At 43.5% G+C, this 27,337-nt stretch overlaps 2 protein-coding genes across 3 annotated transcripts in view; both read left to right on the top strand.

Moving 5' to 3' along the window:
* The window catches only part of bcas3 (BCAS3 microtubule associated cell migration factor), a 372,855-nt gene extending 365,368 nt beyond the window's left edge, over nt 1-7,487 (top strand). For both annotated transcript variants that reach the window (XM_084350099.1, XM_084350098.1), the window contains one exon: nt 5,802-7,487. In XM_084350099.1, coding sequence (XP_084206225.1) covers nt 5,802-5,950 — 149 coding nt within the window. In that variant the 3' untranslated portion in view covers nt 5,951-7,487. The remainder of the gene's footprint in view (nt 1-5,801) is intronic.
* A 9,543-nt stretch (nt 7,488-17,030) lies between these two features.
* tbx2b (T-box transcription factor 2b) lies at nt 17,031-26,037 on the top strand. The gene is made up of 7 exons (XM_084350117.1): nt 17,031-17,851; nt 18,653-18,920; nt 20,500-20,646; nt 21,862-21,938; nt 22,291-22,460; nt 23,604-24,187; nt 24,703-26,037. The coding sequence occupies exons 1-7, from the start codon at nt 17,493-17,495 to the stop codon at nt 25,150-25,152; spliced, it is 2,055 nt and encodes a 684-aa protein (XP_084206243.1). The 5' UTR covers nt 17,031-17,492; the 3' UTR covers nt 25,153-26,037.
* Nucleotides 26,038-27,337: the final 1,300 nt, after the last annotated feature.

The raw sequence follows: 27,337 nt of genomic DNA, 5'->3' as shown, positions 1-27,337 counted from the left end.
AGATGCAGCTGTCCACTTATTTTAAATACATATGATTTTTGGTATTGAAAATGACATTTTAAAGATAAGCCACTACATATTAGCACAAAATATTTATCAGCCTGCTCAGATCAGCCATCCTTTAAAAAGCCCATATCAGTAGTTTCCATTTCTTCATTGGCCTCCCTCCAGAACAGCACTATCTACACGTCACGTCAGACAAAACCATCTTGTAAATAACCATATTACTTTACCTAGTGACATCAGCCCGAGAGGAAAAGATCCCCAACATTAGAGCGCTGGGGGATTGTGTCAGGGGCGTGAGAGGTTAAGACTTGTTGAATAGCTGGTAGGCGTCACACAATGAGGTGGATTAGGCAGCACTAGAAAAGGCCTTTAGAGCTTTACTGGGCTGTTCAGCAGCTTACAGCGCCTACAATAACACTGCAACAGTGCAGATCCAGCCGGGTGAGCTGGGGATGGCAAAAAGGCCAGCTGGGAGGGCAAGTGGCTGGCAGTGACAGCCTGAAGGGAGCTGTGATGTGCGAAAAGGAGTTAATGAGGAGCCAATGTATCAAATTTTACTGAATGACAGGAAGAATAAAGCTAAGGAGTTACTAATCGGCATAGCAGCATTTTGCTAGAGATCTCCTGAGTCCTCCTGAAGGATCCCTGGGTGTCACATTGGCATTGAGGTGAAGAGTTGGCGAAAAGGAGCAGTGCAGGACTGCAGAGGAGAGGTGAGGTTAAGTCTCAGTGGCTCCAGCACTTGTCTCTGCTTGCCTGGAGCTGTGGCTGGAAAAATGATATCATTACAGATGACCCATATTCTTACAGATAAACCCCGAGCACCATGGTGTGTGCTCTGAAACTGTATATAAATGACTGTCTGTATTAGTGCAGATTTAGAAAGACAGTCTGGGCTGTTTTTCTGTGATTGTTATTTTTTATGTTTGTTTGTTTTAAACATTGTTTATTGCATCTACTACATCCTTAAGGCACACTGGGTACATGCAGCAAGGCACAATAATACAGCCATATATCAACATGTACGGTATAGTGTGTTTCCTCACACTGTACAGCCTGCCCCCAGTCTTCTTTCCCCCCCTCTGCCATGGCAACATTTCATACCCTCCTCACCCCTTCATACTCTTAACTAGACTAAAAAGTCAAACACATTGTTTCTGCAGTAGTCACAAGTGTTTATCAGCTCCAGCAGTGATGGAAACCCAACACCCGGATGGACACGTTAATTTCCCCCCCTTGTCAGGTGCTATGCTTTGACGTGTGTTGAAGTTAAAGATGCTGGCTTGTTAATATTTTTTCAGCTTTCAATCTTCAAGCCACACTAGAGACTGAAGTAAAAATATTAAAGAAATAACCAGTTGAGCTCTCAGTTGATCCTTGTCAGCTGTCTGATCAGTACTGCACATGTACACATGTCAACAGAGATGAGAAAGTCTCACTCTTTAGCTACTTCCATTTTCAGCTCCTGAGAAATGTTTTGTTTTTAATTCAGGATATCATTGATTAAGACTTTTTACAACAAGTTTTAACATCTTCTGGAGGTGGTCTGACAGGTAAATCATTTTCTCCAGTGTATTGTTCTGTTTTTCTGACACGTTGGTGTTATCAAACATGACACACAAGGAAAGAAAAACACAAACTCGACCACTGGCAAAAGCAGTCAATAACCTATTTTAGCAGGTGTGGCAGCTTTTAAAAAAACTCTATATGCGCACTAATGCTGGTGTAAAAATGGTTGTAGGGTATCACCTCAAGTTTTTTTGCAAAACAGATTCAATATCAACTCCAAAAGTCTGCACATTGCTGGTCTCTCGAATTTGGATCAGTGTCCATACAAAGAATGTACAGTTATACAGTTGAAATATGATATGTGTGATACATAATTACTTGTATGTAGCAACAATATTATTATCCTGGTTTTCAGTATGAGCGCTGTGGGCTCAAAATGTAAATGATCTTTTATTAGTTTTTAATCTTGACAGATAAAAATAAAGTACCAGTATTGGCCTCATAAGTCCATCCTCTGTCTGAACCAGCAGTCCTCACCTCGGCCTGGGATTACTGCAGCATTTCTGCTCTGTGTACTGTTGGGGAATTAAACAGGAGGGGGGTGGGACGGCGGGGGGCGGGCTGGGATAACACCGCAGAGTGGCACATTGCGTGTTAGCCCGGATAATAACAGTGTGGTTTGTATTAGGCTTCCTGGGCTAAAGTAAGAAGCTCCCACTTCCTGCATGCCCTCTCCGTGACAAAAGACAGCATCCATACTCACTTCTGAACATCTGCAGGACATATTAAACACATGCTGTGGTTTTATGTCACTGCAGTATGAATTTAAAAAGACTATTCGGCTAATTAGACCCCCTGTTCATCTGAAGGTCACTGATGTGTTCTGCAGGTAGTTTTTGACAGCCGACAGGGTGCAATTCAACATCATCTCAACTGCAGAAAGAATTCGTAGCATTATATTCTGGCGCAGTAAAAACTCCAGCAGTGGAAAGTGATAGCAGAGATAGACTGTAGGTCAGACAGCTACAGAGAGCGTCTCAGCTCTTATTATTGTTCAAATTATTGTTCAAATTATTATCATTAATGATATTTTATTTTAGCTTTTTTGTTTTTTGGGGTTTTTTTTGCACATTCATCCACCATCTGTTGTATCAAGCATTGTCTCTTCACCTACAGTGAAGCCTGTTGTATAAGTTAAAATTGAATAAACAACCAAAGTACACTAAGACCAGAAACAGCCATGCACTAAAACAGCACAAGGCCGGTATACCTGGCCGTCGTCGCGACAAAAGATAACATAACTAGAATGTCACTCAGGAGGGCGCATATCTCTGTACAAGGCACAACAAGGTCCCCTTTTGTACTCACTCATAGAAACCAGCTGCTTAAATACACCTGATTATTAAGATCCATGCATTATTCCCTGAGAAATTAGCAAAAATGTTGAAAAATACAATGTTAAAGAAAGTGAAAAACAATCCTGGATCCATCCCTTTATCTGGAGCCGCACCAAAAGTTAATGGGGTCTATTCTGAGCTAAGACCCATCCTCCATCTAAGTTTTCGTGGAAATCCGTGGAAATCAGTAGTTTTAGTGTAATCCTGCTGACAAACCAACTAACCAACCAACAAACAGACAGACATGGGTAAAAACATAACCTCTTTGGCAGAGGTAATCACCATCTTGATAAGCTTCCACAGTTGTACAATTTTGCTCATAGTTTTATAAAACTGATAAATCACTAAACTGATGGATTTTACCTAAAACATCAGGTCCTGTCAGTTATTTAAATGCAGTCCAGACAGCGTCCCATAAACATCTGCATCTCTTGTTTTACTGTAAGACCTTAGAATCGCAGGGTTTTGAAACACTTCATCAGCGTTTTTTTTAAGGAATCGTGATTTGTCCTTTTTCCCAGTAGCAATGCATCAACTCTCAAGAAAAGAACCATCTTATCACATTCACTCCCTAAGTCAGCTCATCCCAACCACCATACATTGCGTACTTCCTCTGTCTGCAGCACATCTGGTGTGTGCTACAGGTGTCAAATGACATGTGTCATATGATGCAGCGCTACGCAACATGGCCAGTGTGTGTTACACATTAAGCTAGAATGATGATTTTGTGAATATCCCATGGGTAACTGCAGGTCAGAGGCCCTGAGAGGAGCTGACGTACAAACCTTTCCAAACTCAACAGGTCATGCAAAGCTGAACATGAAACGAGCTGATTGGTTGATCCAACTCCTGTTGGGAGGCAGAGAAGAAAGAAATGCATAGTTTGGACACTTGAAAGTATGAAAGAAACAGCCACATGAACAACCCCCTGATCTGGGTGTAGCCCAGAAGAGTATGTTCCATGTAGTAGCAGTAACCATGTGCACTTCAGTTCTCACGTAAGAGAATTATCAAACCTTGCTCTCAGTTTGATGACTCTGTCATGGATGCACTCTGCTTCATGTTCTCAGGGAGTTGACAGTGTCAGCAGAGCAGCCGGGCAGCAGCAGCAGATTTAATACTGTCCAGCTAGATTCCTGATGGACGTCACAATACACTACATGCATCACAGTCTTTATACTGTGCTGCCACTTACATGCATGCTATTCTGTCCATACAGTATAGCGATGGATATGGTTTACAGCTTGTAATAACAGGTAATAGGTTCCTTATGGAGACATTCTCACCGGAGCAGCTTGGCTTGTCCACAGTGAGGGATGCTGAAGGGTTGAAGGGCTTGGAGCAACGTGGCATGTCAGAGAATTGCACTGTGTCACTCAGAGAATGTTGGGAGAAGCAGCCAGGTTGGTGATGGTTAATCCCACAGAATTCCTCTTCTTAGGGAGGAGGCAGGTCCATTGTTTTATCATAGGAAATTCATGGTAAAGTGACAAGAAGGGAAACTCCTGGGACCTCCCTTTTTAGTCCTACTGTCTGTTAAATGGTGTAATGGGGCTGTAAAATGTTTATTATTTGCTATCTTATGTCCTTAAACTGCCATGTACACTTTGTATATCTAAAATCGTCTCATATTTCCTGTTATGTTTTAACAACTCAGTCGGCAGAATAAATGCTGACAGGTTGACATGTTGAAACTTTACATTTAACAGTTGATGTTGCAACTTTATGTTTCTTATGGTTCAGTTTTATGTTGAGACACCACTGGTCAGGTTTAGGAACAAAAACCAGTTGGTTCAGAGATAGCACGAAAAAACATGAGATCAGACAGGTTGTTAACAAACCAACAGTTTATCCAGATTATCTGAATTATTATTTATTTGGAGGCAAGAGTAAGTGAGAGCAAGTGCACCTGAAATGTTGGTAAATAATGATTCATCATTCATTATTAGTAATTATCGTACAGCTCACCTTTGGTTTCCCTTCCAGATAACTTCTAACCTGTGGGTTTATTTACAACCTGCCGGATCACGTGACTGCTCGTAGATATTATTAGCGGTAGGATGGCCCAACGTAGACCAATAAGATCCAAGTTGTAATAGAGCGGAATTGTCCTTTAAGAAAATTCTCTTAAACCTTCAGTTTTTACATTTAACAGTTTTGCTTTATACAATTTCTTTAATGTGACACCAGGTTTTAGGGTTGTTTGTTTGTATTGGGTTTTTTACATGCATTTTACTAAATCCTGTTTTCCATCATTTAACTAAACATGCTTAACTGCTCAAACAGTGTTTACAGTCGGGTCAGAAATTCCTCTGATACTGCCTAAAATTCTGGATTGGGTATTGGCAGGTACACGAGTCGAGGCACTGATCTGATACCACATTATTGATTTATTCATTACAAACAGGACCCTGCTACTCCCCTGCAGCGCCCCGTACACCTGCATGAGACTAACAGATTGTATACTGCTCAAGTTGCCAATATATATAAACAGCAAGGGACTTGTTTAACTTCAAGTAAATCCGTAACAGAACATCCACACAGGGTTCGTTGTATACAGCTGTTGAAATATGCAGTTGATCTACTGGTAGTGGATCGGTACTTGGTATTGGCCAATACACAAAGTTTAGGTGTCGGAATTGGTATCAGGAAGGAAACAGAGTTATCAGGATATCTGTAGTTAAAATATGTCTTAACACAAGAAGCCATGCAATAGACATGCAGAAACAAAACAAAAGTGATCCAATCTGATTAAAGAAGACCTGTCAGAGCAGCAGCAGGTCTGTTGTTTGATTAGCTCAGTTTGTTGTGATTTAAAACAGATCACCTGATGGCTCCCACTCAACTCTCTCTCTCTCTCTGTCTGCACCTGTGTCTCTCTCCCTGCAGAGCTGCAGAGGGAGGGCAGCATTGAGACCCTCAGTAACAGCTCGGGTTCCACCAGCGGCAGCATCCCGCGCAACTTTGAGGGCTACCGCTCCCCTCTGCCCACCAACGAGAGCCAGCCACTCAGCCTCTTCCCCACCAACTTCCCCTAGACTCCCACCTCTCCGCCAGGGACAACAACCACCGTCCAGCCCACCTGCTCCACCTGCCTGCCTCCCCCACATCTGTCCACACAGCATCACACTGACACACCGATGTGTTGAACTGACACCAGATCGTGTCCAGGATTTGTGTTCCTCTGTGCAGTGTGTTTTGTGTTTTTCTCTTCTCATACAGCTGGTCACAGATCAGTGTGATACCAGCTACATACAATGTTACTATTTTATTTCTTGGGTTGGATTTGAAGGCTTATATTTTTTTTAGCTGCAAATCGCTGCAGTTAGTGGAGATTTCCAATTTATTTTTAATTTGACCATTTTAATACCTAAATTACTCCAAAAATGAACATAATTGACTTTTTACCCTCAAACTGCATCGATGTTAGGGTGAAGACACCTAGATCAATTTGTTTTAGTCTTTTGAAAACAAATTCCTTGTAAGGCGAAGTGTTGCGAAGCAATTAACCAAATCTAAAGTGCAGTTTCATCACTGCAGAGTATTTTGATACAGCTGAGGTCAGGGAGGAATTTCCCCTATTTTCAATATCACATTTCTAATAAGAGACCAATATCAGCACAACCATCTAACCCTGCTTGTTACCTTGTCGTTGTGTTAAATCAGAAGACCAGCCGTCCTCTCCTCTCTGCAGCTGATGTCTGCTGTTTCCTCAGCACGCCATCGTTGTCTGAGTGTGTTTGAAGTTTTACGGTGTGCCTGTTGTCTGAATGAGCCATAAGAAAAGGGAGCGCAGACAGAGGAAAAATGTTTATTCCAGCCAGTGACGTGTAGCAGCTCCCTTTCCCTCCGTGTGTGTGTGTGTGTGTGTGTGTGTGTGCCCTCATGGCCTCCTGCTAAATGTTTTTGATTAAATTTGGTCCTCTCATGCCTTTGATTTTCGTGTAATTACATTTGACAAAAGATGCAGTAATGAGATGACACTATTACTACGTTGCTGAAGTCATTTAGATGTTTACAGTATAATTGAGATATGCTTCTGACATCATTAGGATATATTCGCCACTCGGCCTTTCCACAGAGTAAATTTTAATTGAGCGCAGTAATAGAAGCATGTGTAGCTGTCATGCTATATTTTTTACATTAGCCTCCTTTGACCAAATCTTTTTTCTTCCTCTAGCTATAGATCTCTAAAATGTATTTTCCTTAAATGTACTAGCTTTGCCTGTAATAGCAGAGAAGATTTGATAATCAGAAATTCCTTAATTAAACACGCTCTGCCTGATGATTTGTCCTAAGCAGAATGTTTGACTGCACTATTTACAGTCACCTTAGGAAAAGACATGAAATGATAGTAGAAGTGAACAATCCCACATGTGTGAGTGCTGTTGGACAGGCTGCATGTCATGTTGGCCTGTTGTTGCTCGGTCAGTGAATGAGGGCATGAATCTACACGTTTTAATTCAGAGCAAATGCTTGTTGTTGATATTAAAATTTGATTTGTAAAACACTCACTTCTTTTCCCAGCATTCATGCAAGAAAAAAAAAAAACATAATAAAAGTCAAGGAAATGAATCTTTTTTTCTCACTCTGATTGCTCCTAATTGTGCCGTTCGTATTTCAACCACGGCGGTGACCATCAGCACATTGTACCGCTGGTAATTAGTACCATATTTTTTAACAGGCAATGAAGTGTTGTTAAAGGGACTTTTTATGGCCGACTCTGGCTCTTTGTTCTGAAGGACGGGAGAAACGAGAGGGCATGTTTGTTTCTCTGCTAATCAGCACGAAACTTCAAGTCCCAGAACTCTCAGACAAAGATCTTTTTTTTTTTAAAGTGAAGTAAAACATTGGACAGGAACCATTTGAACTAATTTGAATTCAATTAGATTAGCGGTAGATTATTCCTTGTATGCTTTATTTCATCTCATCGTTGTGTTCATAAGCTGCTAGTCGTAAAATTTAAAAGGGGTCCTTGCCCAGCTCAAATGGAACAGATCCAAACTTGAAGAGATGGCCAGAAAATGTTTGCACAGACAATTAAATTAATAATATCTTACCACTCCACTGCCTGAAACATTTTTAAATTAAAAACAGTATGCATGTTATTCCACTCAAATATATTTGAAAATAAAATTGGTTACAGTATAATTTGGACAACAGAATGAATGCATAAAAAACAGAACCATTACAAAATATCTATTTAGGTTTATATGCAAGACTCCCTTATGAATAAAGTAGAAATAAGCTCCAGCTGGCAGGATGTGTCTCTGCCACTTCATCTCAAGGAAAGTTCAGCATTATGCAGCAAGTACAAGAGGAAAACTACAGTTCTTACTTAAAATGTTTTATTTGATTCCAACATGTTATTACAAACCTTTTACAATGTTTGATCTTCACAAAATTACCAATTATAAATGTGAATGAAATCAGAGGCATTTTTAAAAATATGTGATAAATAACTATGGTTTGTATTTAGCAAGGATTCCACACACTAAAAACCTGGAAACTGACCCACATCATGTCAGATTAAAATGAATTTGTATGTGTGATTATTTGTAACAAGAAGAAATTGTCATGGCTGTAAAGCCTGAGCACAGTTAGCCATGTGTTCATTCTGCAAAGAAATTCTAAAGTGCAGAAGTTTGAACTTGGCAGCAATGTGTTCTAGCAGTGACTCAAGGTCGTGTGTCCTCCAGAACAACAGTAAACCTCTACTCACTGATTCAAGACACGCTGAATGAAAGAACTCCTCAGATGTACATCCAAACCTCCTGCTAGGAAATGTGCGTGTGGACCTGTTGGTGCGGAGTCCGAACTTGTGAACTTTGAACAAGAGAAACATGGCAGCAAACTGAAACATTATCAATCACCATCTTAAGACCAATGGAGTTATTAAAATGCAGTCACAATAAGCTGACTGTATGTACTGTATACTTTATACAGTACATACAGTACAGTAACATCCATTCTCCTGAATTTAGCATGGGTTCATTACAAAACAGTAGCATTAGCTTGGTTAGCAAACAGAACTTACATTTTTACCATCATATATTTTTTAAACATCACATATCTGACTTGATAAAGCATGCTAACACTTATTGAATACACTGTGATGCTAGCAGCTTAATGTAAACTATGTTGAATGGTAATAGGCTCCAATCAATTTAACATTCACTATGCTAACACGTTATATTGACAGTTTAGCCTTTGTCATGGTAAGTGACAGCAGGTCGGCAGGCTGTCAGTGTACACAGAGACGTCTGATACTGTCACCATGATGAATATTGTGTTTGAATGGGCTGTAGACTGAAACCAGTTATTAACTCAATATAGCCAGTGACCAGGTTCATTTCTGTACACTGTGTAGCTGTCATCCAGTGGCTCCAGTGTAGTGACTTTATTCGACAGGAGAACTTTCCAGATATCCTGCTAGCTTCATTTGTCAAAAGCAAACAGCAGAAAGATCTCCCAGTGATTCTGGACCATCGTTGTTTCAAGTGCCAACAGTTGATGCTGATGTCTGTAACTGTACTGCCAGCTAATTTTATCCAAACTGAAATCTCATTCACAACATGACCACCCTTTTTTCCTGATGAGGCCAGCAGTGCCACCGTAAATACAGCTCAGTGCAAATTAGGCAGCGCTTCTTGTTTTTCTACAAGAAATTGCTGCTTTTGGTTAAATCAGGCGACAACGCACCCACTGCCAAGACAAGTTCAAAACAACATTTTGTTTCATATGTTCTCACTTACTAAACCTGACATGTAATTAGTGATTAATTTGCCATAAAAAAATCATGCCAGAGGCCAGTTATCAGAGCTCATGCAAATTAAAGAAGAAAAATATCATTTAATTTTTACAATTCAATGTAAAGTGCAATTTAAACATATACTTTGGCATTTATTGTATATATTACGGTAGATTGCTCAGCATGTAACATCAGTTGGTTTGAGCATTCACATTAACAGCTATAATATCTCAGAAATGCAGGTCTACACAGATTTTCACTCTTTCACCATTAGAAATGTTGCTGAAACAATGTGATTATGAACTTCAGCAGCATCCAGAGGGGAAACACACACACACGGCTGCAGAAGAGATTACTTGGTATATATGAAATTTGTTTTAGAAGTTGAAATGTAGAACAATTCTCTTTAGATGGATGAGAGATGAAAGCTAAAATACAATATTTAAGGGCAATTAACATTTACTGTATATTTCTGTGAGGAGGTCAAAAAGTGATTCAAAACGCCTGTAAATTCTTAGAAACTTGTGGAAATTAGAGTCTCCAAATTTAGCGACGTTGCAAAAATTCCCAAAACAGAAAAAACACATGGACAAGCGGCTGAAGTAATAACATGGTAACAGAATGCATGTACTCCTCACTTTACAACTGAACTCTGTCCCACGCACTTTGTGTAATACATTTCTCTGCAGTGTGTGAGACTTACCTTGGATGATTCCTGTATGTTTTATCATCACACCGTCTTCACATTGAGCCCTTAAACACCATGCCGTCTGCCTTGTGGGTCTCAGTTTGGTTCATATGACCTGGAGCTCAAATACATTTCATCAGATTTAAAGGTTTCATTTTGAATATTGAAGTGTCTACATGACATGCACACTGTTGGGGTGTGCTGTGAGAAGGTTTCACATCACATCACACATTCTGTGGTTAAGGCCAGGAAATAGATAATACTGATTTTTCTGACAAACCTGTGTTTGCATGTGAGAACCACATCATTTCAAATAATGACAATCTAATGCAGGGAGGTGAGTCATAAAGAGGTTCTGCTCTGCTCATCAGCTGCTGCAGAAAACCTCCACACAGTCATTGATCCTTAAACCTAAATCCTTCGTTAAACTGCAGATAGCTAAAATTATGACTGTAAAGGAAGATTAACCCTTGATTTATTGTTGAATTGTACAACCATTAAAAATCTCAAATTTGGTAAATTTTCAGACTTTACTGAAAATAATATCTGTCAGATAAAATGATGGTGATATGAATCTTAGGCCCTGTTTTCTACACCTCCTGGAAGCAACTCTGGGCCCCTGCAGGTCCTTGAACCACATTTTGAGTGGCACAGACACAGCTCTGTTACCACTAAAACTCACCATCAGTATGTCAAGACCTGTACAGTGTGCGGTGTCCAAGACAAAGGAGGAGATGTGCTCAGAGATCTGGGCTCAGTGTGCTGCTGTCAGGTCGGATGGAGATTAGATGTGAATCAGGAACACGAGCAGGATTTTTCTGGATCAGCTTCAGTTTCATCCGCCATATTTATCCTTCAAGAAACACATGAGTGAGTGTTCTCTCTCAGAGCTGCTTTAACCTGATGTCATATCACAAAGCAGTTAATAAAACACTAACCTGTATACAGGAGGAGCTGAGCTCAGTTCACTACATATGATATGAGGCTCACCTGTATTTAAATTAGGTCAAATTAATTGGTGGAATGAAACTCCATCAAATAGCCTATATATATAAATGTGTGTGTGTGTACATATATATATATATATATATATATATATATATATATATATATATATATATATATATATATATATATATATATATATATGTATATATATAGTAAAGCCATAATTAGCATCATGATGAGGTCGGACTCCTCTCTTCTCCACACTAAAGTCACTTACTACTAACAAACGGCATCATGAGCCAGCATGAGAACACATTTTCAGGTGTTTTCTTTTTTTTTGTTTGCCGCATTTTGAACCCGCAAAAAATTAAATCGTCATGTAAATCTTTTATATTTCAAGTTTCACGTTTATTTCATTTATCCAGCATATCTATGTATATCTATATCTATATATATATATATATATATATATATATATATACATATATATATATATGTATGTATATATACATAATTTGGAAATAATTTCAGGTGCCAGTGGTTGAAATAACAGCTGTTATTCTGATACTGTTGTGACAAGAACACGAGGAACACTAATTGTGGCATTATAAAGCCACTGATGAAATCGACGCTAACACTTTTTCCTGGTTTTGACTTTGTAGTTTTGATGAGAAGTTGTGTACGTTTTCTTGGACTTGGCTGTGTTGTGTTGCAGTGGGCTGTGTGAGAGCTCTTCTCTCTCAGTTAAAAGCCTCTCCCTCCGGCCTGCAGGTAGCCTCTGCTCCTCCGCTGCGCTCCTAATATGATTCAATGTTCCCGGCGCTGCAGCTGCTAATTCAATTTCTCCACGCTGTCAACACATCTGCAAAACACACAAAAGATTATTTTGCTGGTTTAAAAAAATGTGTCCCAACGAACATAAAGTAGTAATAAAATATTGTCAGCTGGATGATATTAAAAAGCCGGTGCTTTAATGTTTCCTTATTAAGACTGAGCCGAGAGCGTCTCCTGAGCTGAGCAGTGAGTGCGATCATTTACTCCGCACATTAAAACTGCGCGAGGAGTTTTTCACTTAAAGACAGAAGTCTCACGTGCGCACAGAAACCTGCAGAAAAGACACAAGAGCCAATCAAAAGGAGGCACGTTCACTGTTCGATCAGATGGCATTAATATCTTTTCAAATTAAAAGCATTTTTGCGAATCAATATTAAATATTTTTTTTAAGAAATACATGTTCAGAGAGGTGGATGAATACAGAAATAATACAACGATGTATTTTTAAAGAAAGAGGCTCGTGCAGCGGCCTTTCTGTTTCTACAGCTCACCTCATTAATACAAGCCGCGTCCTGTCAACACCGGACAGCTGCTGACAGACAATTGTAAGATTATTCGTTATTCAAAATTGAATGTACACACACAAATATACACACACAATAATATAATATCTATGTTGGTGATTTTAAAAAGACAGGCAAGGACCCGACACTGTGGTGTCTTCGTGCTCAAAGGCACAACGGGAAGGTCACCTTCACCCAGCCAGCACCCCGGCGACAGGGAGGTTCCTGTACTGAGGCTGCAGGGGGAACTGAAACAGGAGTGACAGTGACGTCATTGTGCTGAATTTGGGCGCACGCGTCACATCAGTAATGCCTATTATCACTGAATAGCTAAATACATGCACGCGCGCACACTTCTGCGGCGCGTCATACATTCATGAGCTGTGGCCGCGCTGCTCATCCCTGACATCCAGGGACAGCAGCAGCCCTGCCGGCCCGGCCTGGTGCGACCCGGCCACCGAGCAGAGAGCCGGGGCTCTGAGACCACCGCTGACCACTGCGCGCTGTCAGAGTGCGTGGCGACCAAGTGTCGGCTGCTCTAACGCCTGTGGATGTGACAGCTCTGTCGCTCTCCTCTGACTCCCCTGGGTCACTATAGCGCCCCCACCTGGCGGTCTACCTGTCAGTCAGACGCACCCACACAAGACTGGCTGCAGCTCAGATCCATGACTGGGAGAGTATGAAACAGGCTGCAGGGCTGACAGGTTACTGGATGTGAGCGGTTGTAGTTTATGACTGAGTTTGTCATGAAGCCGTGTCCAGTGCGTATGTTCCTCTGGGTTTGTTCTGAAGCAGAGCTGCGGCGCACCAGGTATTACTCTGGTCCCGAAAAGCATCTTATTTGTTCCAAGTAATATGATATGTATGGGTCAGTGTGTGTGTGTGTGTGTGTGTGTGTGTGTGTGTGTGTGTGTGTGTGTGCGTGCGTGCGCGCGCGCGCGCGCGTGTGTGTTGGGAGGGATAGAGGAAAGATTTGCATTTCCTACAAGTGAGAAGTGATATGTTTCATTTAGCAGAGTGAACTGTAGAGGAAGTGGAGGAGATGAAGGAGAGGAGGAGGAGGAGGAGGAGGGCTGCTGGTAGCTGCACGAGGAGGATGAGGGAGGAGAAGGAAAAGAAAAGAGGAGGAGGAGGAGAGGAGGAGGAGAAGAGGAGGAGGAGGAGGAGGAGAGGGCCGCTGGTCGCCGGGTTTCCATGTGACAAGGGGAAATATGAGGGACTTTGACAGGTCTTAAACGGTCTGGCGCCAAGGCCTCAGTCTAGCCGCTAAATATAGCCGGAGAGATGATGCAGGGAGATGGGAGGAGAAGATGGAGAGATAAAAGGAAGAAAGGAACAATGTCGAAGGGAGGAAGAAAATAACAATACTCGATTATAGACGAATATGGCGCAAAACCGTCCCGTTATGTTGTAATTAGAGCGTGTTTGGCCCGGATCGCTGACACAGGGCCCGAATCACCCGGACGGAAGACGCGTCTGCGCTCATTTTCACATCTGCAGCTGTATTATATTGTATTGAGCGGACGGATCAAGGACACAGAAAAGCTTTAGTCAACTTCCTGTAAGGGAAGCGTCATGCAAGCAGTTAATTCACTTTAAATGCAAAGCCAGCTTACAGGGTGACCGACAACTCCTCGCATCAACTATCTCAAACTGAGCCTCTGAACCTGTTCTATCTTATTTGTGGGCAAAAGAAATTGACAATTGTGTCAGTATCATAAATCATGTAAACTACCTATGTGAGAGAAAACTGGGGTCTAAAACTTGTGAATGTGTCTTTATAGATGTTTCCAAACTTTGTCTCGTGATGTCTCACCCTCCATAATGCTGACACCCGGGACACACACATTCCAAAAAACAAGTCTAAGCGGCAAATGTCCTGTCTGCTTTCGTTAATCTCCAACACGCAGAATATGTTAATCTATGAGCACAGTGCCGCTGCTGTGTGGACCTACCATCAGCTCGGAGCAGTCCTCCCTCGACTTAATGACTTTTAAATCGCGCGTAATGGAGATTTCTGTACGGCACAGAACAAATAAATGGTGACTAATTTGCACAAGCATTGTTGATACAATTATCCAGTTGAGTATTCCGGCAGAAAAACCGTTATCCACCTCCATATGTTGCTAATCTTTTTTTTCCTCCCCACTAAAGCTCCTTGCATGCAGCTCCAAAGGTCTGACAAACCGCCGCCGCTCCCACGGCGCTCCTCCATCTCTGTCATTTCATAAATCTGAAGGTGCAGCATTCCAAACAAGTCAGCTGTCTGTCCAAATTACAGCAGATACACACCACACTGTAACTCTGAGGGGAACTGTGAGGTATGTGCAGGACATTCTTGATGATTTTACGTTCTCCTGTGAGGCTGATGCTCACTGGCATTTATTTCCAACACCTGGCTGACTGAAAATAAACTTTTTCACATTGTCACTGGCTGCTGTTGGGGCCCCGCTGTGAAACAATTGATGCCCTTGGGACTTGTGTCCAGTATAATATGTTTCCTGGGCTTGCTTCAGTCAGGTACAGTGCGCTCTGTGCGCTGCGGCTCCTGTCTGGCCTGCTGACGCACGGTTCTATCAATCTGATGGAAGCCGAGCAACAAGTGTGGAGCACAGCGGAGATGTGCACACATTTCATGCTCTTAAATCACATAACATGCTCTGTGTGACATGCCGGGGCTCTCTGCACTGTCTTATAAGGAAATAGAACAATTTTGTTTTGCACCTTTTGTCTCTTTAATCGGCGTGGCTTCCTGTAGCGGCTGATTAGGAGCTGATTTAAGTGAATTTAATGTACGTGTAACAAGGGTTAGTAAATATTATTCATGACATGTTTATGGCCAGTAAGAGTTGTGTATGGCTGTCAGCGGAAGCCACAGAGACGCGGCTATGTTCCAAGGGTTAATAGGAAATGCGCAGTTGTCTCTGACAGTCTCATTCAGAGGGATTATCACTTTTTGTTTCAGTTTTTGTCGAAGTGGCGGTTGTGGCCCACATCATCGTCCTTCCTGCCCGAGAGAGCAGCTGTTTATCCAAAAAGAAAAAAGAAAAAAAAAATCACATCTGACACCAAGTCATGACCGAGGCAGAAAAGTGGAGCGGAGGCGCAGATGAGGCTGCTGCTGAGGGGCCGGAGGGGCTCGCACATGCAGGACTTCAGGGTAAATATAAAGAGACAAGAGACTGTTCTTATTGTGGCGCATCAGCCGACTGGCGCCGAGCGGCTCTTTAACAAACTGAGTCCAAGTTAATCAGGAGCCGCGGCGCTGGGCTGCTCTACAGCAGCTCAGCAGAGCGGAGTGCAGGAGGCTGGCGGGGGCCCCCGTGGCTCCCGGAGCTCCGCACTGTCCCTGCTTTGACAAAATACAACCTGTCGGAGATTACACGCTACCACGGCCTGCCCTCAGCCCTCAGCCCTCAGACTGAGACTGAGACTGAGCTCTAAATCATCTCATCGCTGCGGCTGTTTGATGTGGAAATACAAACGATTCTCCGCACACAGTCGGCGCGACGTAAAACAGCAGGGAAAGCACAACTGCACCGACACTCACAACATTTCAAAATAACAATGTAAATGTCTGCGTCTCCAAGAACTGACTTCATTTGTAACTTCATCCAAACAAGGAAGAGTTTGTGCCGAAGTGATCACTCACCGCTGTCCTCCTCCCTGATTTTTCTCTCAAAAATTCATTCATCACCATTCATCTGGTTTCCTCTCTTTTCCTCCGCGCAGCATCTGGGTTTGTCTTTTCCAGCCTTGTCTCGTTATTACGCTGCTGCCGCTGCGGCTGCTGCCGCCGCCTCCCCGTCAGCTCGATCAGGACAAACGGGCAGATAAATGGCTCTCGCCTGGGGAAGCCAGCCGGGGCTGTATGAGGCTGAAGTCAGTGTACACACAGCTAACATAGCCTGGGCTAGTGTGAGGCAAATCCAGCCTAAGCGTCAAAACAGCCGATAACATGGAATAATTACAAGTCTGTTATTATAGAGAGCGACCGAGAGAGCAGCAGCCCTTTGAAATAAATCTCTCCGGAATGCAGAGCGTGAGCTGCGAGCCGTGGATTTACTGTAGTGAGTTGTTCTAAAAGACAGTGCTAAACGTGGACAACTGGAGCTGTTCCTCCGTATTAAGGTGAGAATTAAGACAGTGAGTCTGTGGACAGGTTGGCTTCTCCGGAGGCGACATTGTAAAAACGCAAGCCGAGAGAGGTGATGCCTCCACCGGCCAAGAACTGAGGGCTGACCCGGTGTTTGGCTTGGAAATGGGGGTGGGATTTCCCGATCTTTCCTGTCATTGGTTAATATTTTATTCTGTTGACATGTTTTCTTACTGCTAATGCTTCCGACACCTTCTTGTCCCCCCCCTCCTCTTCCAGAGTCTGGCCGGAGCTGTCAGAACCACGCCTATAGGGGCCCACAATTGGTCCAGAAAGCGTAAAATCAGCAATCAAAGGGGCTTGGTTCATTAGTGTTGGGGATGGAGGCAGGAAGGACATGTGAGATAGTCACAGATCTGCAGTGAACGGGGCCACATCTCTCCAGTCAGTGTGGGATGACTGAAGCAGGGAAACTGCTTCTTTCTGTGAGAGGTACACAGCGCAGCCGGGCTCTGCCTTCCCAGCGCCGCTTCTGCTGAAGGACTCGGCGGAGGAACCAAAGGAAAAGCACATCAGCAGCAACTCTGGGCTATTTTCTTCACCCTGATAACGCGCTGTTGTTTGACAGGGCGCTGTACTCTTCTGCGCCGCTTTACACACATTAACTGCTCGCGAAGCGCGGACCTACACTGGCTCTAGTTTGGGGGGAAATACCACTAAAAACATCCATTATTTCACTTCGGTTTTTGTGGATGCACCGATGAGAGATCCAGTTTTTACAGGGACTGCAATGGCTTATCACCCTTTCCACGCACACCGGCCGACCGACTTCCCAATGTCCGCCTTTCTAGCGGCCGCGCAGCCTTCCTTCTTCCCGGCGCTCAGCCTGCCTCCCGGGGCGCTCACCAAGCCTATCGCGGACCACGGCCTGGCCGGGGCGGCAGAGGCTGCGCTCCACCCGGCCCTCAGCCACCATCAGGCGGCTCATCTCCGCAGCATGAAGAGCCTGGAGCCCGAGGAGGAAGTCGACGACGACCCCAAAGTTACACTGGAAGCCAAGGATCTTTGGGACCAGTTTCATAAACTCGGGACGGAGATGGTTATTACCAAGTCTGGAAGGTAAGAGTGGCTCAGAACTACAGTCCTCCTCATGGGTTTACCGACTATATTTTATTTTTAATTTTTAAAAAGCAGTCTGTGTGTAAGCAGAGCCACAGCGGCACGTTTACAGCGACCGAAGGCGTTTTTTGACGTTATTGCAGGGCAGTGGTTTCCTCAGGCCTTCACCGGTCCGTTTTTATTTCCCCGCCGATTGTCAGCCTCTCCCACAATTAATACAAATAAGAAGGAAAACTGCGCAATGTTTACCTCCAAATATACACCACATATTTACACTTTAATTGTGTTTACACGTGGACTTAAACTGTCTGAAATAAATTAATCAAACGTGGAATTATTTTTGGGGGAATATATGATTTTTTTCCCAGCCTGATCGAAGCAGAGCTGCATATGTGGGATGTTTGGGGAACTTTGCTCTCGTTTATCTCAAACTGCAGCTTCTGGATTTTATAAACAGGCTGTCACTTCAAAAAGCAGAGACGTGAAGTGGTGTGCTCATAAATATACTGCTCAGCTTTGTAGTGTAAGGCTTGGACAACACATACACACACACGCGGGCGAACAGACATCACAGACACACACACACACACACACACACACACACACACTATGTTCGTGCTGTGCTGCTGCGTGTAATATCTGACAATTACAATATTTCCTCTTGTCACAGCGGCGTGTTTTCTGCGCGTCGCCCCTCAATGCCCCTTTTGTCAGAGCGGTTCAGGTCCAGCGTGATAATGTGAAGTCGTGTTTTGGTTGAATCACGGCGTGTTGACTTCCCTGTGTGTTTTCTCTCCACAGGAGGATGTTCCCTCCTTTCAAAGTGCGAATAAACGGGCTCGATAAAAAAGCCAAATACATCCTGCTGATGGACATCGTGGCGGCGGACGACTGCCGCTACAAGTTCCACAACTCCCGCTGGATGGTGGCGGGCAAGGCCGACCCGGAGATGCCCAAGAGGATGTATATCCACCCGGACAGCCCGGCCACCGGCGAGCAGTGGATGGCCAAGCCTGTTGCTTTCCATAAACTCAAGCTGACCAACAACATCTCGGACAAACACGGATTTGTAAGTACAGACGGGTTCTCTTCTCTCGCCTGAGCAGAGACATTTTTTTTAGATGTACATGCTGTAGGCTGAGAGGTGTTGGCTGCTGGAGCAGACGGGCCAGGGTGTTTGTTAGGTGTGTTTTTAAAATCACGTGAAATTTTTATGAAGCATAGAAAAGTGGGTCGTTGTAGCAGCACAAAATAATAACAGGAAACAGCCAGGAGAGAAAAAAAAAAGGGAAATAAATAAAAACAGTCCAAAGCCAGCGTGAGCAGAGCTGGAGCCTTTAAACACAGAAACGTATTAAAACGCGAGTCTGGAATATAGAACATGCGCTCTGGATGAGAACACGCATGTTGCTGAGCGTCTTTACGTCCAAAGCTGTTGACACTTTGTCGCCACTTGACTTCCCCCCTGCCGCTGACTCACACAGCTTATGTTTCCCTGAAGCTCTGCAGCAGCAGTCTCTCCTCCCGCATGTATACATCGAGCCCAGGCCCGGCTCCGTGCAGCAGCAGAGCCTGCACACCGTGCTCACCCTGTCTTTCTGACCCAGGTTTTACTGGGAATTTTAAAAAAACACATCATATCTGAGCCGGCTGTTTGCAAGGCTGAGGGATTAAGTGTATCATCAAATCGGGTCAGAGAGAAATGACGTGAAATGAGCTGACTGACGTGTCTGATATCCCCCCAGCCTGTAACCTTATAGTATAGTATAGTGTAGTATAGTGTAGTATAGTATAGTATAGTATAGTGTAGTATAGTGTAGTATAGGTTGTGTATTGAGTGTGTAATGTTGTGTGGCCTGGGTGCTGCGGTGTCTCGCCTACAATATTGTCCCATTTTTTAAACATACATTTCATATTATTTTTCTGCTGCTGTAATAATTCGCACCGAGCCTAAAAATAATGGGAGCAAATGATAAATGTGTGATAGTGTCCATGTGTCCGCAGGCACAGTGCCTCCGACTGGAAACAAATTCAGCATTTACATGTCAGTCTAAATTTGCAATCGGTCCCAGGCAGGATCTGTGTGTAACGCAGGCCTGCTTCACTCATGTTGTCAAATTAATATCACTGACTTTTTATCTGGGATTAATTCTCCCTCCGCGCACTCACAGCGCGTGATTTTGTGTCGCCTGTTTCTATATTTTTTAATTGTAGAAAATATATATTTTTATTTTAAAAATAGGAACTTATTCCAGCTCCTCGCTTGTTTGCTGGGACAGATAATTCCAGGCTCACATCTCGCCCAGTGTCTGAGCTCGGTGGCACATCTGAACACGAGTGAAGGAGCGGAGCTGTGCAGCTCTCCTCCCGACAGCAGCGCGATCAAATCACATATTTCTGCTGCGGCTCGGAGCCCTCATGACAACATGTGTGGCCTGGTCAGGTTTTTCCCTTTGCCCCGCACTAATTACAGACGAGTCTGCTCACACAGTAATTATAACAGCATCAACAACAATGCGCCGGATGATCCGCGTCAACATCTTCTGTCTGCTGTCGAGTTTTAACACGGAGAGAGCATCAGAGAGACGAGACAAATCCTACTGCGATATTCACTGCGAAGCTGTGTGTGTTTGTGTGTGTTGGTCCAGACAATCCTGAACTCCATGCACAAGTACCAGCCCCGGTTCCACATAGTGCGGGCCAACGACATCCTGAAGCTCCCCTACAGCACCTTCAGGACGTACGTCTTCCCCGAGACCGAGTTCGTGGCTGTGACAGCGTATCAGAACGACAAGGTGAGTCACGGTTCACACTCAAGCAGCTGCTCTAATATGAATGCTATACTTTGCATAATAAATGTCCTACATGCGCCCCCTCCCCCCGCCACCAACCCCCGAAGACTTAATCTGATTTTGTAGGTCGCCTAATTTCCCTGCAGAGGACTCCCATGTCCCACTTGATTTTTTTAATTGCTGTTTTGCCCGGACTTGTGGCTGTAGCACAACATTTTCGCTATGAATTCAAATTCGCAGCTAGTGTCGTGTGTTATCTGCAATTCATGCGCTATTACCTTGACCAGAAGTGAATAAATTAGGCGTATAAATGCGGAGAGTGTGTTGTGTTTTGTTGTCATGCAGCATTAAAAATGTCAGCCATGTCCTCTCTATTCATTTATTTTTATCTTCTCAAAAAAATGGCGCCAGCAGCTGCCGGGTTTGGGGATTTAAGAGAATAGTTGACAATATAAAAATCCAGCATATTTGAGTAGAGGTTGTGTATGTGTGCGTGTTTGATGGCACTGTTCTCAGCCCCGGCCGCTGACTCTTTATCCTCCTCCATGAAGATAATTGGAGCTTGTGTCCAGGGGGTTCGGGGTGAAGGGGGGAGAGGGGGGAGAGGGGGGTCTTGTTGTAAAAGTTTATGGCAAAGAGTCACCATCGATTAGAGGGCATTTAAAAGGCTGGTCACCCTGCAGCCACACTGGACAGATGCTGCAAGACACTCTCTCTGCTCAAGTAACAAACGCCTGAAGCGTCCTGTCCGAGGGCCACAGAGGGCCTCCAGGAGCCGGGAAGCTCCTGCATGCGTCTCTGTGGCGGCTGCGTGGCCGTGCGTGGAGCCACACCGATCTCTTCCACATCAGGACACATCGCGAGGCAGCAGTGATCCAAACCGCATTATTAATTATTGATATGATAGTCATCTGTTCCAGTATTGCTCCCTCTGCCTTTTTTCTGGGGGAACGGAGGCTTGTGTGGCCCCATTGAGGAATATTTCGTGGCAGAATCTCCCTCCAGGGGCCTATGAGAATAACGCCCCATCATTACGCTTTTATTAATAATGCAAATCCGAGGCCTACCGTGGCTCCGGTCCAATGCACTGGTTTCTGCCTGTGTTAATCCAAACACGTTGCTGTCCCGAATATTGGCCGGGGAGGACGATGGGCTCTAAGATTGTGGACGTTATGTCTTAATTGTGCTTCCATTAATTATAACTTGTATTTTTGACAGATAACGCAGCTGAAGATCGACAACAACCCATTTGCCAAAGGATTCCGAGACACGGGGAACGGAAGGAGAGAGAAAAGGTATGAGACTGCAGCCTCACACCTGCAGAAAGGACTGCGTGTGTGTGTGTGTGTGTGTGTGTGTGTGTGTGTGTGTGTTTGTTTGCGTGTGCGTGTGTTTGCGTGTGCGTGTGTGCTGTCCTCCCGCTTTTCGTTGCAACGTCATGATGTAGGCTAAGCCTACAACGTCAGGATATCTCAAATCAGCATGAATTATTTTATTATTATTGTTGTTATTATTATTATTATTATTATCACCATCGCCATTATTATTTTCATTATTATTATATACCATCATTATCATTATTATTAATATTATTATTAATAATATTATCATTATTATTAATATAATTATTGTTGTTGTTATTGACAGGAAACAGCTGACTATGCCGTCGCTGCGGATGTATGAGGACCAGTGCAAGGCGGACCGGGAGGGAGCGGACTCGGACGCCTCGTCCAGTGATCCTCCGACCGGCAGGGACGCCGCCCACTCCCCGCTGGGAGCCGGTTCCAGCCCGTTGAGGTTCAGCAGGCCCAGTCGAGGTGAGAAATCATCATCATTTTTATTTTGGGGCCAGTAAGGGCCCAGCGATGGTGTTAAAGCCATTAGCAGTTGTTGTAATCGGTCATATAGCCTAGAACTTTAGAATTTAAATGAATCTTAAAGGGGCTCTATGTAGTTTTGGAGGAGAAATTTTAACTCATATTTTTTTTACAATATTAATGAGAAACTCAGAAATATGTATTTTTTCCATAAGTGAATAAACAAGCTGTTCTCAGAGGAAAATACGGTCCCAGAACACTGTTTGAAGCTAGAAAGGTGGCAGGGTCCGCCACATATAAACAAAGTAAAACAGTATAAATTGTGTTGTCCTTTAAGGTCACTTTGTTTATTCAAAAACAAAAAAGAGAATGTCAGTGAAGATCTTTTTTTTCTGATTTAAAGTTCTTCCCGAAAACTACACAGTGCACCTTTAATGGTTTGAATAGTCTGAATATAGGTGTAATTTGGTGGATGAAAATAACCACAACGTGAGGAAAAAAAATCACCGTGGTGCTGGAATAGATTGTATTGTTCTTATTATCTATTTTACGCTGGTCTGTGTGATAACGTAAAATTAGATACATGTATTGTGCAGGATTATATTAAATTCTCTATAGAACAATTAACTGTGTATGTAAACAGCAACATCAGCCTGACGTGACTAATGACTGTAGTGAATTATATACTCCCCTTTAAATTGAAATGTTCTCATTGACTATATACAGTGTGTAAAACTCTTATTGGTGTTATTGAGTTCCATTTATTTCTACAGTAGAATTGACGTCTCTTAATTTCTCAAGCTAATTAATTTTTACAAAGCCGTAGCAGGATTAGCTTTAAAATTTCAACGTGTGGATTTTTTCTAATGTTTGCATATTCAAAAAATGTACACAGTGTTACAAACAATACAAAGGTTATTATTAACAGTGTAAATATACATTTAAAATGTAGGCCGTATGTTAATTTCTTAATGAGTGAACATATGGTGGGAAATGTGCAGGGTGGATTTTGAGAGTTTGGGCTCCCACCAGGCTTATGTTGCCCTTCTAGTGTGTGTGTGTTTTGGGATGGCTGGAGATGAGAAGGCTCAGGGAACAGTTACACTTACAGCTCTTTTTCCCTGTTTGAATTCTATTTTGTAGATGACAAAACATGCACTGACAGTGAGCAGGAGCTGGAGCATCACGACGAGCTCTGCACCGGCTCCAACAGCCCGGGACCTGAACCCGAGTCCCCCTACAGCTCCAGGTGTGAGGAGCGCGTGAGGGACAGGCCGAGCACAGAAAAGAAGGATGACTCCATATTCAGTATAAGGAACCTTGAGAAGGACAAAGCGGAGAGCAGGCACAGGAAGGACACCGTGGACGTGTTGACAAAGGACTCAGACGCTGGAGGCATCAGTGCCAGTAAGGAAGCCTTCTCCCCTCTCATGGTCCAGACCGAGAGCCCCTCGCACTTCAGCCCGGGCCACTTACAAAGCCTGGCTCTGTCTGGCCTGCACAGTCAGCAGTTCTTTAACCCTCTGAACACCGGATCGCCGTTGTTGTTTCACCCCGGGCAGTTTGCCATGGCCCCCGGAGCCTTTTCTGCTATGGGCATGGGGCATCTATTGGCCTCTGTATCCGGAGCAAGTGCTTTGGAAAACGGCAGCCTCTCTGCCCAGGGCACGGGAGGAACCCCCAACCCATTCCCCTTCCATCTGTCCCAGCACATGCTCGCCTCTCAGGTAAGGAAGGTCATCCAGTCAGAAAATGACGTAGTGTGCCTGTACACCTGTAGCACTGAGCTGACGTCAGTAGGACAGGAAGGTCGGAGCTTCTGGTTGAGAGTGTAGACAGGATTAGGTGTCAAGTTTTACCTTCTTAGGGCCACAACTGGCCATGTAACGCTCACCCTGCAGTCCAGTCAGGGTCTGTTTTATTCAGAGCTGATTAGAACTCAATAATTGGGGATTTAATGATAAATACACTCAGTTCAGATTTTAAACATGTTTTCTGGCTTCTGTGGAGTAAGCTGTGTGAAGCAGAATTTTACACACTAAGAAAGAAACTATTTGTTGTTTGTGTCAGGTCTGTCTTGTATTTTCATAAAAATCTCTTTTAAATAACCTAAGAAACCAAATCATTTGGTTGCTGTTTGTGTGTTAGAAAAATATATCACTAATTTAATTATCTGACCACTTGGTTGGAAATAGTGAGGTGTACAGTTTTGACTTCAAGTCTGTCCCTCTTTATATTCCAGGGCATCCCCATGCCTTCCTTTGGAGGTCTTTTCCCGTACCCCTACACCTACATGGCGGCAGCTGCAGCGGCAGCCTCGGCCTCAGCCCTCCCTGCCACCAGCACCTCCAACCCACTCTCCAGGAACCCGTTCCTGACCTCATCCCGGCCCCGGCTCCGCTTCAACCCCTATCAGCTCCCAGTGTCGCTGCCTCAGAGCTCCAGCCTGCTCAACACCAGCCTGCAGGTCAGCCTCAACCCGGGCTCTGAATCCTCCAAACCGGGCAGCAGGGAGACCAGCCCAGCTCCGGAGCATCACAGCAACCATAAGACGGGAGGGTCGAGCAGGAGGACCGCATCTCCCAAAACCTCCGTGAAAGACTCAGTGAATGAGCTGCAGAGCATCCAGAGACTGGTGAGCGGCCTGGAGGGCCAGAGGGAGTCCTCCCCGACTGCAGACTCTCCTAAGTGATGAAGACTCTGTTTGGGATCAAGACTTACCAGAGGACTATAAGTGCATATGTCCTGTACAGCACATTACAGAGACTGGGATGAGGGTTTGACCGATATGGGTAGGTGAAGGCCGATAACTGGTATTTTTGGAACAAAGCTGCAGATAGTCCATATAATTAAATTGAATCTTGTTAAGTCCTGAAGGTTTCCTCCACAGCTCACCTGTTAGGGAGGGTGGAGAAACACATTTTCAACCATCATCAGACACCAAAACTATCCCCTCAATCCCAGTGGTTAAGGGTGAGCAGCTCCTGAAGGCAGAAACTCTGGGATACATTTCTACATTGATGAAATAAAAAATATACAAAAGAACACTGAAGTAAATATTCAAGGAAAATATACACAATTCAGAGAAAGAAGCACTAAAATAATGATTAAATATTAAAAATAAAAACGTGACCACTTGAGTTCCACTACAAAAATATAATCAATCAAATTTAATCATATCCATTACATCAGAGGTGGCGCACACAAGGCCAGTATCGGCTCCATGTATCGGTCTAACCTGCCGGAGGGCCTGCAGCTCCACAGACCGAGCGGCGCACAGCGGAGTGTGTGTGTTGGGTTCGGTTTAACTTGAAGCACCCAGGCCCGGGTTTAAAGACCGAGCCGAGCCCCGAACAGGAGCCTCATCACGATGACAGGCAGGTCTCAAGCTGCATCCAAAAACTTTGTTTATTCCAGGCCTGATTATTTCAAAGAGGCATGGCAGGTGAACGTTCCGTCTGCGAGAGAGAGAAAGGAAGAGCCGCTTATCATTTCATGCCAGAAAAATTGTTTCTGAACTATTTATGTAATTAAAGATAAAAACAAATTCTGTAAATAAAGCTAAGATCCAAGAATATGCAATTGGTATTAATTTATTCAAGGCTGTATATTAAGCGTGTATATATTTCGAATTTAACTCGTTGCTTTTTTTTCCTCCTCCTCCTCCTCCTCCCCATTTTACATGAACATATACTGTACATGAAAGCTATTTAGCGCTTGTTGGTTTGAAAAACTGTGTATGAAGCATTGCTGATTTTTTGAGGACGTGTGTGCCATGTTTTAGTCTGCATCCACCGAAACTGACAGAGGAACAGAGAGAGACAGAGAGAGCTCCACATGGATTCAAAAACACCTCAGGTTATTTCACTCCAGCCAGGAGACATTCAAAGCAATTCCTCCTATGGGCGCATCATTCATATCTATTCATAAATATATTTAAAGATGAAAGTATCTTGTTTATGCTGGTTGTCCGGGTTTTTTTTTTTTTTTTTTTTTGATTGTCTCACAATTTCAATAAAAAAATCGTTGTGCTGAAATCTCGCAAGCGTTTAATTATTATTATTATTATTATTATTATTATTATTATTATTGTTATTGTTATTACTATTATTATAATTATTATTATTATGGTTGTTATTATTATTATAATAATAATTATTATTATTATTATTATTTACTTTTTATTGTTGTTGGAATCATCTTATGAGAGCAACACAGCTGTAGAAATTTGTAGAGCATTTGTAATGAAGTCATCTATGGTTTTGCACACTACAGCTACACGCACACACGCACACACACACGTGTGACAGGAGCGCCCTCTGTCGGGCACATGTTTGAGAGAAAAAGAGCAGGTTCTGCTCATGATGGGCTGAATTTGATAAGAAAATGTTATTCAGTTTGATTGACGTTATTAAAACTACAACCACCACTTTACATAAGACGGGACGTGTGTGGTAAACATTATCCTCCTCTATAAATGTATCAGGAAAGCTCCAGTTGTGAATATTAAATTGTGTTTCTTTTAGACTTGAATTGGCAGATTGAATCGGTCCTGCTCCTCTTGATATCGTGTTGTGTCTGTGTGTCAGGTGTTCAGCAGCAGCAGCAGCAGTAACACCAGCATTCATCGTTACTTGTGTGAAATCTGCTCCGTCTCCTGCGCACCGCCGCCCGGCTCTATTTTGAGCGGCTCCTCCGTCACCGTCAATCAGCATTTCCTTTAGTATTGTGTACCCGGCTGTATTTTTAGAAAGAGTCGAGTAATGTAAGTATTTATAGGAAGAGCTTTCTCCGCTGCGCTCACACATCCTCTGCAGCCGGAGAGACTGACTGCGGCCTGGTTCCCCTGGTCCGCACTGCTCTGGACACATTGTCAC

Source organism: Pagrus pagrus (assembly GCF_965226575.1).
Source record: "Pagrus pagrus genome assembly, chromosome: 4".
Taxonomy (NCBI): domain Eukaryota; kingdom Metazoa; phylum Chordata; class Actinopteri; order Spariformes; family Sparidae; genus Pagrus; species Pagrus pagrus.
This window is presented reverse-complemented; position numbering and strand designations above follow the sequence as displayed.

Coding starts and splice junctions, on each gene's coding strand:
- tbx2b (XM_084350117.1), top strand. CDS start 17,493: ATGAGAGATCCAGTTTTTACAGGGACTGCAATGGCTTATCACCCTTTC. Junction 20,647..21,861: donor CAGCGTATCAGAACGACAAG/GTGAGTCACGGT, acceptor TATTTTTGACAG/ATAACGCAGCTGAAGATCGA. Junction 21,939..22,290: donor AACGGAAGGAGAGAGAAAAG/GTATGAGACTGC, acceptor TGTTATTGACAG/GAAACAGCTGACTATGCCGT.